This window comes from Microcebus murinus, chromosome 22 (assembly GCF_040939455.1).
Source record: "Microcebus murinus isolate Inina chromosome 22, M.murinus_Inina_mat1.0, whole genome shotgun sequence".
Taxonomy (NCBI): domain Eukaryota; kingdom Metazoa; phylum Chordata; class Mammalia; order Primates; family Cheirogaleidae; genus Microcebus; species Microcebus murinus.
Window position 1 is genome coordinate 4778963 of NC_134125.1, and position 13617 is coordinate 4792579.

Here is a 13617-nt window from a genome sequence, read left to right on the forward strand (position 1 = left end):
AAGATGATCAAAGTGCTTTAGCTCAGGTGATGGTACACTAGGCCAGTAACTTGAAATATAAAGAATCCAAAGCAACTTCTAGGTCCCTTAGCTTAAAGGTTTTACCAAAAGAGGAACCACATTCCCAGTTCCTCTAACACGCGCCAGCTAGAGTTTGATACACATGGGTGATACTCAGAGAAGCCAGCCTGCCCTGACGCAGGCATCAAAGACAGGTGTTTGACCCTTAAGATTTGAGTAAAAAAGAAAAAAAAAAAAAAAAAAAGACAGGTGTTACTAAGGCCATGGTCCTGCAGCTGACCTCCAGAACACAGGATTAGAGCCGCAAGCACACATGCATCTGCTCCAGAACCATTTATTCAGTACCCAGTATCTGCTGGGCAGTGGGCCAGGCTCTGGAGAATCTGATATGAACAAAACAGACATGGCCTCTGCACTTACACAGTTTACAGTCGAGGAGGGGAAGGTGACGGTTCTGGTAACAATCGGGGCTATGACAGAGGCGTGCCCTGAGACCACAGCTGATGAACTGCAAGGAAACTTCTAGTAGACTCTACTTTTAAGCTGAAACCCAAAGGAAGAAATGAAGTAGCCACATGAAGAACAGGGGGAACAGCACTGTCTAGAGGGGATCGAGTGCCTAGAGCCAGGAAGTGGAAGTCCAGCCTAGGGAAGCAGGAGGCACATCAGCCAGGCCTGTTGGCAACAGAAACACTTTACGTGGAGGGCTAAGGGCTTTTTTGTAGGACTGACTGTTGAGAAAACACAACCATTACAGTTACGAGACATCTTGGAAGCAGTGGTCTTCCTCCGAAGACCAATAAAGGCCTAGAGGTCTTCCTATGAAGTCCTATAAACTCTACCTTAAGAAAAACAGGAATTAAAACAGGCATTAAAGGGCGGGAAGCCTGTGGAGACTGTCACAGGTGCCAAAGAGTGAGGAAGGCCAGGGCCATAAGCGCACGAGGAGGTAAAGCACGCTGAAGGCCCCAGTGGGGGGCGAGAAAGCCAAGCTGCACAGAGAACCAGCTCCCGAGTGGGCTGACACCCTGCCCTTCCAGGTGCACCTGACCTCAGCACCCTCCTGCCAACGCCACATTGCTCTCCGGAACACGGAGCACTCTCTTTGGCTCCAGCACTCCCTACCCAACGCAGTTTCCCAAAACCACATGCGGTTCTGCTTAAAGTCCTCACCTCACTCAACGTGAGCCTCTCCCTTCAGAAACCCACACCGTCCCTGAACCTGCATCCAGAGCGGTCCCGACGGTCGATCAACAGCCAGTCCCTGCGCGCTGACGGCAGTGCCGGGTACTGGCACTCATCCCCACGCTCATCTGTCAGTGCTGGGTATGCGTTAGCCGGAGCTTTGAGGAAGAGAGGAAGAAAGGCTACTGGGTTGAATAATGTCTCCCCCAAATTCATGTCCACTTGGAACCTCAGGATGCGACCTTATTTGGAACATGGTCTTTGCAGGTGTTATTAGTTGAGATGAGGTCATACTGCATCAGGGTGGGTCCTAAAGCCAATGCCTGGTGTCCTTACAGAAGGAAGGAAAGGGAGGTTCGGACGCACACAGACACTGGGGGAGAAGGCCATCTGGAGACGGCGGCAGAGAACGGACTCATGCATCTACAAGCCGAGGAACGCCAAGGACTGCTGGCAACCACTACAAGGTCGAAAGAGGCAAAGGATTCTCCTCTGGAGCCTTCAGAGGGACCCTGGCCCTGGCGACACCTTCATCTCAGAATTTTTAGCCTCCAGAACCGCGAGAGAACACACTTCCACTGCTATAAGCTGCCCGGTCTGTGGCACTTTGCTACGGTAGCCCAAAGAAATTACAAGAAGGATGTGGCATGCTCTCAGCAGCATTTCCCCTCTGCCAACCTCATCTCTGTCTGGGATGTGCATACACAGTGGGTACTGTTCATTCTTTTCTGACGGTGAATGGACTGTGTCTCCTTCACACTTCACCCAAGCCCTTTCACTCTGGAAAATCCTGGCGTCATTTCACCTTTACTCACTTTAGAAAAAAGAAGGTGCATATTTCATTTATGTACTTTTACTCAAGAGACTGCATTTCATTAGAAAAATTTTAATTTTTTCTTTGCTTTACAACAGTCTCACTTTTTGCCTCCCTTTCGAAAGGAAATAAAAATCCATGAACAATACCTAGTCTTCACCTCCCACACCAAAAAAGTACCTGAAGTAAGCCCAGGTAGTGGAAGTTGGAAGCGGTCAGAACTGAGACAGAAGTTTTACTCGGAGAAGCCCCAGCACGTACGTCTAACTCCTAAGTCTAGGCCTCTCCTGGTCAAATCCTCCACCCAGAAGCCCGGCCTCAGAGGCTACCCAGGTTTCTGTCCACTCAAAGGCCTGTGGGGGCAGGTACCTGTGCCGTCCACTGCAGTCACTGGAGCACCCTGCACTTCTAGGAGCTGGAGCAACCTCGAAGCTGGGCTCCTCAGACAGAGCAGCAGTCTCTGGCCACTGGCTGCCAGTCGTGTGGCACCTCGGTAACACCTAACTGGTACCGAACACTACCATACCCGGGGCCAGCACCTCCTGAGCAGGCTGTTAACGGTCATTCGCCTCAGTACTAACAGGAACGATTTCCCCAAGCGTTCTGAAGTCAACTTTTTAGGTTGGTGAAAGGAGGTTCTCACTGAGCAGGATTCTCCAACTAAAATGGGGCCTAATTTTCTCCTTTCTGGAATAAGGTCAAACTTTTTAAAGATCTCCTTTATTGACAAGTGAGGATCTTACATCACTTCTGATGCTACTGTGTGCAAGCTCGCCACCAACTGGCTAGAAAAGACTGCAGCGACCCAGCGCGAGTGTTGAGCACCAGAAGAGAGTGCTGCTGACAGCAGTCCTGCCAGCCCCTCTCCCAGCATCTCGTCCCCACCCTCAGACCACTCTTCCTGCTTGGGGGCCCAAGTGCCTGGACTCCACACCTTCTCCCCTTCCTCCCCCCATCCCCTCATCACAGCCCTACACACCATAAGTTCTAGGTTCCCTGATTTCTCTCACAACAAACCGAGGTCAATGGCTGATGATTTGGGATCTGGGTTTTAACGAGCTACAAGAAAGGGAGATGCTTTCATTCTGTCCTGGGGAAAACTGTTCTTAGCATGACTTGGCCTAATGACTCCTAATGGAGAAAAGACAAAAGACAAAAGAAGCTGTGTCTGATTTTAACTAGAAATTACCACAAAGACTGTGAAATTAGGTCCAGAAAAGGGCAACAAAAATTATCAAGGGAGTGATACCAAGTTTTCTTCTGAGTCTGAGAAAGATAAGTGTATGTGTTATTAAGGCAATAAAGGACGACACAGGCATACATTCACAGCTAAATCCTCTCCCCTGACTGACCCTATGAACGACGCTGCTGGGCGTGAGCCTCTGCTCGGCCACCTGCCACATGACCGTGGCTGATCTCAGACTTACCTGCAAGTACATGGATAATAATGTCTACACATACTTTGTTGGGGGTAATTAAAGAAAATAATAAATGTGAAAGTACCTATCAGAGTGCTCACAGCATAGCTGAGGCTAAATAAATATTAGTTTCCTTATTTCCTTTATTTTAATTAGTGCATAACACATTCATTCAGTTGCCAAGGATGTCACTTCATAGGCTTCCAAACACCTGATGATCTAATCTCCCTGTAATTAGGGTTCCTCCTCCGTTCAAAGTCAACACTGCTTTTTTACCTACCTGTGTGCCTGCTCCTCTGTTTCTACCCATGAGTTCTTTCCTCTTCGCCTGCTATTCACAGGACGGCCTTTATAAAAACCTGATTTTAGTAAGATTTCCTCAGTTTGCACTCCACTACTTTTTTCCTGCTCTTCAACCCCACATACAGAGAGGCCTGAGCAATGGGACAGAATGATTTGCTTCAGTGATGGCCCCTATGTGAAGAATCCCACATCCAAGGCCTAAGTTTATCTTATCTATGCAGTAAATGTGTAACGTGCACACGCACCGAGAATCATAGTAATTTGGTGGGTAGGACACTAGAGTTGCGGTCAAAAGGCCCAAGTTCAAATTCTTGATCTGGCACTCAAGAGCTATACGACTCCATGTCCCTTATTCTCACCAGCCTCAGTTTACTCAGCTACGGGGCAGAGATCACGCAGCTGCTCGCTCCCACCTCAAGCCAAGGCAGGGTCAATGCTTCCGTGCTCAGCCCTCCCCAGTGAGAAGGAGCCACGACAGGGAGATTGAAAAAAGAAAATCTCCTCAGGACACAATAGGATACCCCGCATGAGTCAACGCACGCCAAGGACAACACGATGTAAGAAAATTCGCTCTTCCTGCCGACTCTGCCTCTCCCACCCCTTCCCTGTGGCTGATTCTGGCGGACTGTCCTTCACAGCTGGCCAGGGAGCTCCTCCTGCTCCGAGGTCAGGCAGGCATGGGCCGGGGGAGGGAATGCCAAAGGAAGCACAAAGGCTTAGGACAGATTAGCTCTACCGCGCAGGGAGACACCGGCTTCCTCCTTCCACTGCTCGAGCAGTGCATGCCAAAGGGACAAAATCCATGCTCAGGCCCCGGATAAAAAAGAACAGAGGCTGGAAAGCTCAAGCCACCCTCAGAAAGAGGCCGAAGAAATGCCTGAAGGTCGCAGGCAGCCCAGCTTGGCCAACTAAAGAAAGTACTGAGACGGAGACTGGGCCCTGGGGACCAGCCAGAAGTGAGGAGTGGGTGATTGGCAGGACTGTCCTTAGTGACGCTGGGAACAGGAGCAGGCACAGCAGATGGCAGGTTAAAAAGTTCAGGATTTGAGATTCTGGCTATATTTTTATGCATTTTTAAAACTGTGGTTAAAAAACACATAAAATTTACTATCTTAACTATTCTAAGCGTCCAGTTCAGTAGCGTGACACACATGCATACAGATGTCCAGAACTTCTTCATCTTGCAAAACTCAACCTCTATTCCCATCCAACAACACCCTCTTTGCCTCCCTCCCCCCACCCCCCAGCCACCACCATTCTGCTTCTTGTCTCCATTTCTCCTTGAGTTTGACTATTCTGAATGCCTCAGATTCTGGCTATTTTTATACCTGGGTCACAACTCACAACCTGTACTGTTTGGCAAATGGAAGTAAGCACGTACAGGGGACACAGATCTGTGGAGCAGGCTTACTCAGCAACCAAAAGGGCAAGAGCAGCTGACTTCTTAGAGCCAAAGTGTCACACAGAGATGACGGGAACCCTAAGATCAGATAGGATTTGGTAATTAAAATTTAAGATGTGCATGGATAGAAATTTACTGCCACCCCACTCTCAGAAAGGGCCACGGAGTGGTTACAACAAATTACACAAGTTTTTCCACATTCAGGCTGTTGACCATACAGGACTGGCACTGGTAACTGATCCAGTGTTATTCTGAAAATGTATGCCGTTAATGGCTAATATCAAATTTGGCCAGTGGTCTCAGCAAACACCCCTAATTTCTAAGTACCCTGGAATAAAAATATGCACACGGCTGAACTAGAAAAGTGAAACATATGAACACTTTATTATTAGCTGGGCCTGTGACTCCGATCTCCAACGCAGCATTCCATAAGCGAGGCTAGAGATCACACGGAGAATGCTTTTTCCCTACGTGAGTGGCAACCTCGAGCTTGAGACCAAACTACATGCTGGCATGAAGAGGATCTCGTAAAATACTAGGTCTAAATATTCAGTCTTACCGCCCATGATAAAGAAGGCTGGCCGAGAGTACCTGAGTCAGCAAAACAGAGAATGGGGCCAGAAAGAGACAGAAGAGAGAACATTTGCCATTATTCCAAGGCTTCCAAATTGCCCCCAGCTTCCAAAAAGGGCAGTCGCCTGGACACCGATCTAACACACAGGAAACAGAGAAAACAGGAAGAGCTGTCAGGCCCTTTCCACTCAGGAGTGGCCCCAGCCTCACCACTCTGGCCACAGAAAGCCAGAAAAGAGAGAAGACACCACACACACGTGGGCTTAGCCTTCTAACTGGCACAGGAACTAGACACTCTGGGACAGAAGCCACTGAAATGTCCTTTACCTCACGGACATTTCTCCTCGTTGGGTGGGGAAGTCAAAGTCAGGGAAGGAGAAGCCCAGAGCCCAAACAAGCAACCCTTGGCAGTGGGGAAAATAGTGAGACGACACATGCTCCCTCCGGACACCAACAGCTATTGGGACAAGGGTTTTCCTTTCTCTTGCTTCCTGGCTGTGCACAGAAATAATGCACAATTTTAAGAGGTATGTGAATCACAGACATCCTGACTGTATGATCAACTAGAGAATTATGGATTTAGGCAATGACCAAATAAAGATTATGTTCTATAGAAGATATATGTTATTTTATTGAGTTAAGCCAAAGGGAGGAAAAATCGTTAAAAAATGATGACAAATCCAAAGGCTCGGAAGGAAAAAAAACGTGCTGGGAGCATAACGGCTCTTAGAATCAAGTTTGCACAGAGACTGAAGTAAAACCATAATCCCCAGATAAAATGACTTTCAGGAACTCATATTTAAGGAAAAGGCTGTTGTTCAGGCTTCGGGAAAAAACACCAGAAACTTACAGAGCACCAAACTCAGCTTTAAAAAAAATGTCTGGGTATCTTAGTGAAGACAGGAACAATGGGAGGAAAAACAGAATGGCAAGCGATCTGAAACCCTGTAAGGCTTTCAAGATAGCAGAAGGAAACGGGACAAGCAGAGCAAATTTTAATAACCAATGCCTTACATGAACAGAAAATGACTCTCCTGAGAAACAAAAAAGAGACGGGACAAAGATGCTTCTGCTGTCCGAAAGTGGTCCAAGGTCTAGGGAACGCCCAACCCAGAGAGAGGCAGGAGTTTGAGGAAGAGCATGAGGCAGGGGAGTTTCCTCCTCATTGGGCCCCAAAGGGCACAAGCTGAGAAAAAACTCCAGAGGTGGTGTCAGTTTAAAACACTCCAGGGGGATTCTCCAACTAGGACAAATGGTGACACAAGGGGAAAACTTACCACAGTGACAGAAGTCCAAACCCCCAAAACATTCCAGAAGAGGCAGAGACAGGGCCCACAATGGCTGAAGGGCTACAAAAGCCTTAGGGTCCTGCTGGACGGGACAAACGCAGAGAGAAAAGTAGGTTTACATTATTGAGAATTTAGGATCACAAAGTTTTTTTGAAGAACTGGCTATGATAAATGCAGGGGCCCGGCTCGGAAGATAGATCCACATGTATCTGGGCTTATTGTAAATACACAGGAGTCAAGGCATGGAGGGCCAAAGGGAAGAGAAAACCTGAGAAACCATGGAAAGGAAAATCCAGGCAGTCTACACAACTTCTTCCAAGACTTAGAAACCCTAATATTGTAATTAGCCTCCTGACAGGAACTTCACTCAAAGTGCCGGGTTCGCAGGTGTTAGAGGACTCAGTTTTTTTCACTGCCTGTCCAGTCTCGAGCAGTGCCGAGGGAGCACACACAGGAGTCAGGCCCAGCAGTTCCACGTCCTGCCCCACCACATGCCTGCTGTGGAGCCCTCACCTCACAGGTTAGGAATGGAGGCATGGAGATAATAAAGGCACCTGGCCGTATAAGATTACCTTATTAGGTAGTTTAAGGACTAAACAAATTAACCCATGAGAAGTACTGAAAACAGTGGCTGGCAAATTGTAAGGGCTCAACAAAGATTAGCTACCATTATTATTACTTATTCCATCTATGACCTCCTTCCTCTGCTGTATCCTATAATTGCTCAGAGTAGTTTGGGTATAGATTTCAAGATCTATTTTTCAGTTTGAGGAAGTTCACTTTTCCTTGGGATGTATGACGATATATTAAGAGACTTAGACAGCAAACAGCTGCCATATTTACATTCTTATAGAAAGTTTACATGTCTTTCTAAATGTCGTGAATCTGGGGACAGTGCTGAATTACAGTATGTCTACACAGCTTTCTGGAACTTTCAGGGAAGGAATGAGGTTAGAATTCCCCAGCTTGCTAGAGCTACCCGAAGCCCCTATGTCATCTGCAGCAGGAATCGCTAACGTGAGAAACAGTCCTGCAGACTTCCCTGCGCTGTTGAAGACTGAACACAACAGGAAGAAAACGGAAAGGTGAAAATGCTCTCAACATATTTCGGGATTTCAGTTTCTCTGGGGAAACAAAGTGTTGATGTAGAATGAAGACTGTTACCAGGATATATTTTAAAGGGAAAGAATATAATTGGAGGAATTTCAAATGGCTTTGAAATTGGCTTTTTCTCCCTTGCAGGACTATACACACCAATTATGGTTCCTCTCTCAGAAATCAGATGCCCTCTCTCTCAGAAACCTAACCAACTCTGAGAATGAGGTGATTAGCTCTGAGAGGAGGATGAGAGGTTATAATGTGCAAAGAGACTGCAGAGGTCATGAGTGATCTCAGCGATGCAAGTCATGAGGAAGTAGAATCTAAGGATTCTAAAGGAGAAGCTAAAAGGTAGGAAAAAGATATACACAGGAGGGGAAACAAGCCAGATGAAATCAAGAGGAGAAAGACACAAAGAAATGAGAGGTACCATGAGACCCACGGTCCATGGGAAAGACCATGGCTTGTCTCTGCACTGCCTTAGTTCCTCACAGGTCTGGTTCATGAGCATCCTCACAACATATCCCCTTTTTCTTAAAAGGATCTGAATGAATCTCTGTTCCTTCCAGCAAAAAAAAAAAAAAAAAATCCCTAACTAAAACAGTTACTTGAACTCCTCTTCAGGATGAAGTTTTCCCAGGAGGTTCCCCAGCCCTGAAGCAGACAGATTCCTGGCCAGTCCGCGCCCACCAGACATGCCTAGACACACCCAGGGTCTGCTCCCTGCAGGACAGGGATGTCTCACCCCTAGGCATACAGGCACAGTGCCTAGGGCTTCTGAGCATCTCAAGGGCCTGTGAAAATGTCTGAGACCCAAAGAAAATTTACTGGATGCAAAATATGAAAAGAAAATTGCAACATCAAAGTTAATAAATACTAAATGTCTACAACTATTCAAATGAAGCTCAGCTCACAAAGTCTCGTATAAGTTAATTTTATGTTGGACACATGGGTGATTTTTTAACCTTTGATACGACATGGTAAAGGCCTCCAAAGTTAAAAGCGCTTAAGGCCTTCAAAGGTCTTCAAACCAGTCTGACAGCAGTGGACGTGTTTGGGCCTAAGCTAGAATCTGCCCACCCTACCCCTTTCATCACCACACACTTTAAATAGTAAGCCTCGCCACTCAAAACTGAGCACAGTCTGAGGGGAGAGATCAAATCCCACCTCACAAATTTTAAATGAACAATTTAATAGATATGAGGAGTCTACTATCTTTTCTTAATGAAATATTTTAAATAAGTGAAGCCAAATAACTTCTGTTAGTCATCCTATTAGTTTTACCAAAAAGAAAAAACCGATGTCATTCATGACAGCAAATGATCCCGCGTATTTAAACTCCTCCCTCAACAAATCTCCCGTGTAAGGAATTTCAAAGCCAACTCTCTCCTCCCTCCCACATACCTCTACAATTCTGTTTTCTCTCTGTGCCTGTTTTTCCCTTCAGCATTTAAACACAACCAAGAGTCTCCCCTACCTTAAGTGAAAATGGCATTTAATCCCATGCCTTCTCCAGCTGCCACATAACCTCCCCCCTTCTCCATCCAGGCTTCTTGAAGACTGACTTTCCAGATTTCTGCTGCCTTTCTTCCCATGCATGCCTCAACCCACACCACACCACTGATGTTCCTCCCAACGTCAGCTTCCTCGTGACCAAGGACAGGGTCCACTTTGCTCTTGATCTCACTGGATGCTCCTGGCCACAGCCCTTGGCTCCTTCTGACTCCCCGGCCTCTGGTTCTAACTCTCGCCATATACGCCATGTTCTCAGTCTGCTCAGTGGGTTCTTGTTCCTCTGTCAATACTAGCATATTCCCGTGGGTTCCATCTCTGCTCTCCCTTGCTCCCAGTATGCATGCACACCAGTTCCAACCACCTCGCCCACTGTTTCTCAACTCTGGCTGTTGAACACCATTGCTGAGAGTCTGATTCAACTGCTCAGAATGCCTCCAGAGGGCACTCAAACACCTGTTCAGAAATCTGCATGGCTCTTTACACTAAGGTCTTACAAACGGAAAGGAATTTCACCGTGGATTACTACCACTAACTGGATGCCAAGCATCACGAAAATTTGTACAACCTGTTTTGTGCAGGTTCTCTGATTCTAATTGTGAGTCTAGTAGGGCCTCATCACAAGGTCCTGATCCTGTCATAATGTGAAGATGGAGTAATAAAGTTACTGGATATTGATCAACTGAAAAACCTGACATTTTTTTCTAGCTGATGCCTAGTACTCTGAATCAATGAATTATTCTTAAACCCCATCAGGCTCAATCCTAAACATAGTTGAACTACACATCCAAAAATGATTTTAAAAGCCAGAGGGACATTAGGTATTTACTCTGCAGAAGAAAAAGGGTTCCAATTATTTTTATGAATTATTTTATTATTAACCTCAGTGTCAGAATCATAATCTTAGGGACAGAGGTCTGCTCTAGCTACAAAGTCTTCCCCACAAGCTGTCACAATACCAAGGAAGGAACGCACAGCAAAATAAGATGGGGAGATAAGCTATGATTATTTTATGAACTTGCAGGGGTATGAAAAATAAATGAGCTCTAGAATAGCTTTACTGAATTTCTTATCATGTATCAGGTGACTTAGAGACACTGCATATTCCAGAGTTAGAAAAAAGATGCAGAAAAATCTTTAGTGTTAAAAGCAATACAAATTATGCTTTTTTAAAATTAAACTTCGAATGCTTCTGCTATACCTCCAGAATTAAATTAAAAGAACAGCAACAACAAAAAATCCTCTCTTCTTCCAGATTCTTACGAAGGGTAACCATAGCCACTAGTTATCCACCTTGTGAATCTCCCACGTGAATCTGCTCTGACACTACTTTTGACCTGCTAAACGACTTCGATTTGCCAAATTTAGTTTCACTCCTGATCCCTTTATCACATCTTTGGGCCACTTAAAACTATTGCCTCTGCCCATTCTTGAAACCTCCTCCTGACTTCCAGGTTACCTCTCCCAAGTATGCTCACCTGCAAATCTGGCCAGCCTGGGCTCAGGCACCCTAAGTCAATCTGCTCTCACGGGCCCCCTCCAGGGACCCCAACAGTCGTGAGCCTGGAATCTAAGCTGAGCCAACCTGACTGTCCTCCCTGGGAACTCAGAATTGAGACGTGGGAAGACTGAGTCTGCGACGAGGGCTGGCAAGGAACACAGACTCAGGATGGCCTTCTGGAGCAGGCACCCGGGGTCACATGTGTGAAATACAGCAGAGCGAGGCTGCTGAGAGAGCAGTGCAGAGCACATGTGCAGCAAACGAGAGGCAGGGGAAACAAAGGCAGAGTACAGCCGCACCAACTGCTGCCGACTTTCCAGCGGCTGGGCCCCAGCCAGAAGCAACTCTGGACTCCCTGGTGTACTCAGTATGCCCCTGCACTTAAGCCACTTCGAATGGATTTTATTTCTTTCAACTAAACGCTCTCTGGTTAAGACATCCATCCTGCTTCCTTTCTAACAACTCCTTCTTTCTGTTACCTTTGCAGGCACGTCCTTCCCTATGTTTCCCTGCCTTGTCCTTCATGGTACCCACGCCCCAGCTCTGCCTTGTGCATCTTCTCATCCTCTTTGCATGTTCACTCCCACTTCTAGCCAGTGGCAAGGACACAAATGACCCCCAAATCTCTAGCCAACCTTCTCACGGCCAGGTGGGCATGCCCACATGGATGAAGGGCCTCTGCCTATTTCCTGGCCTGCCTCTATGTGGAAGGGACTAGCTCATCGGCATCAACTGCCCCAATTAGGCATACTGTTACAAGAGTGTGACTGACAACAGGACCATTAATGCCAGAAAAACCTACAGCACCTGCTCATTACAGGCAGAGCCTAGCCTGATGGACCCCAGAGACAATCACAGTATTACTCAAAGTCAGGGTCATTGCCCCAATCTTAAAAAAAATGTACAGATCTCCACTCATTGTTACCACTAAAAAATAAAGAAAAAGAATAAAATATAGTAAAAAAAAATGTACAGATACACAATTATATTGTAAGAAAAATTTACCATATAGAAACAGCGATCTTAATAACAGAGCTCTATACATCATCTGGTCCTCCATAAAGCAAAGCATACATGTGTACCATAAAACCATTCTGTGCAAATCTTCTTCAGGAAGAACCTTCATGTCCTGTAAGCCCTTCAAACTTACCATGTCCAAAACTGAATCTGTCACCTCCTCACCAAAGCCTACAAAATTCCTGTCTTAATTCATTTTCTAATGCTTACAACAGAATACCTGAAACCAAGTAATTTACATAGTAAAGAGATTTCCTAGCTAGGGAAGCTGAGAGGTCCCAGGCGAGGGGCCGCATCTAGTGAGGACCTTCTTGCTGCTGGGGACTCCCCTCTGCTGGGGACTCTGAGGAGTTCCAGGGCTGTGCAGGGCATCACATGGTGAGGGGCTGAGCCTGCTAAGATGCCAGCTCAGGTCTCTCTCCCTCCCCCTCCCATGCCAACTCATTAACACATGAGGGCAGAGCCCTCCTGATCCAATCACCTCGTTAAGGCCCCACCTCTTAGAACTGCCACACTGGAGATTAGGTTTCAACATGAGTTTTGGAGCAGACAAATACTCAAACCACAGCAATTCTACAGTAAACAGGTCTACAGTAAACTACAGTAAACAGGTCTACCCCCAACTGCCCAAGCCAGAAACCTGGATGTTATCCACTCTTCTTCCTGTTGAACTCCTTCCACTCTCCCTCCCAAATGTACCCTGAACCTCTCCACTGGCTCCACCCATACTGTCTCAACTTAGGCCACGGTTATCTTCCTCTGCAATACTACAAAAGTTTTCAATCCTGCTTCCCTCTAATCCATTATCCACTCTAATATAATCTTTCTAAATGTAAAATGGATTCTTACTCTGCTTAAAATTTCTCAAAGGGTCCCACTTATTTTCAGCATAATTCCCAAATTTATTCATATGGCTTTAAAAAAAGAAGAAGTACACACATCTCTTTGCCATGCAGCTAACATATTATCCCAGATATACTTTGTTAAATCAAATGTTTTATTATAAATGTAATACAGCTATATACAATCTTGGTAAATATAAAAAGCATATTTAAATCACCCACTATCCTACCACCCAAAGTCTACAAGTCTTAAGATTTTCATCTAATTTCTTCTAGACATTTTTTCCATACATAGGTTTTACTGGAAGGTTGTTGGGTTTTCTGTTGTTGTTAAGAGTTTTAATCATAAGAATACAATTGTGCATCCTGATTTTCTTCTATTTAACACCATCATAAGAATTTTAATATATTTTCTTCATAAACATTTTTAGTGGTAATACGTTATCCAGAGGTTGTATCATAACCATTCTGCAAACTGCACCCTTAAAGATAATTCTACAGTATACATCTTTTTTGCATAAAGCTCTTCTCTGTATTTAAAAATATTCCTCTGATGATTCCTAGATGGTTACTACACCAAGAAATACAGTAAGACTCTTGATACATATGGCCAGTGTAAGAGTGTGCCATTTCTACCACATC

General features: G+C 45.7%; 1 protein-coding gene across 13 annotated transcripts in view; it reads right to left on the reverse strand.

Annotated features, from left to right (window-relative positions):
* ZNF664 (zinc finger protein 664) overlaps nt 1-13617 on the reverse strand; it is a 37425-nt gene that overhangs the window by 16982 nt on the left and 6826 nt on the right. For 2 of the 13 annotated variants that reach the window (XM_075996472.1, XM_075996471.1), the window contains exons 3-4: nt 6994-7087; nt 1195-1364 (exon numbers count right to left, since the gene is read on the reverse strand). The exons of 4 other annotated variants lie outside the window; for them this stretch is intronic. In XM_075996472.1, the coding sequence (XP_075852587.1) occupies nt 1219-1364; nt 6994-7087 (240 nt within the window). In that variant the 3' untranslated portion in view covers nt 1195-1218. Of the gene's footprint in view, nt 1-1194; nt 2863-6993; nt 7088-13617 lie in introns of those variants that run through there. 7 more of the 13 variants (XM_075996469.1, XM_075996473.1, XM_012782161.3 and 4 more) reach the window with 4 other exon arrangements.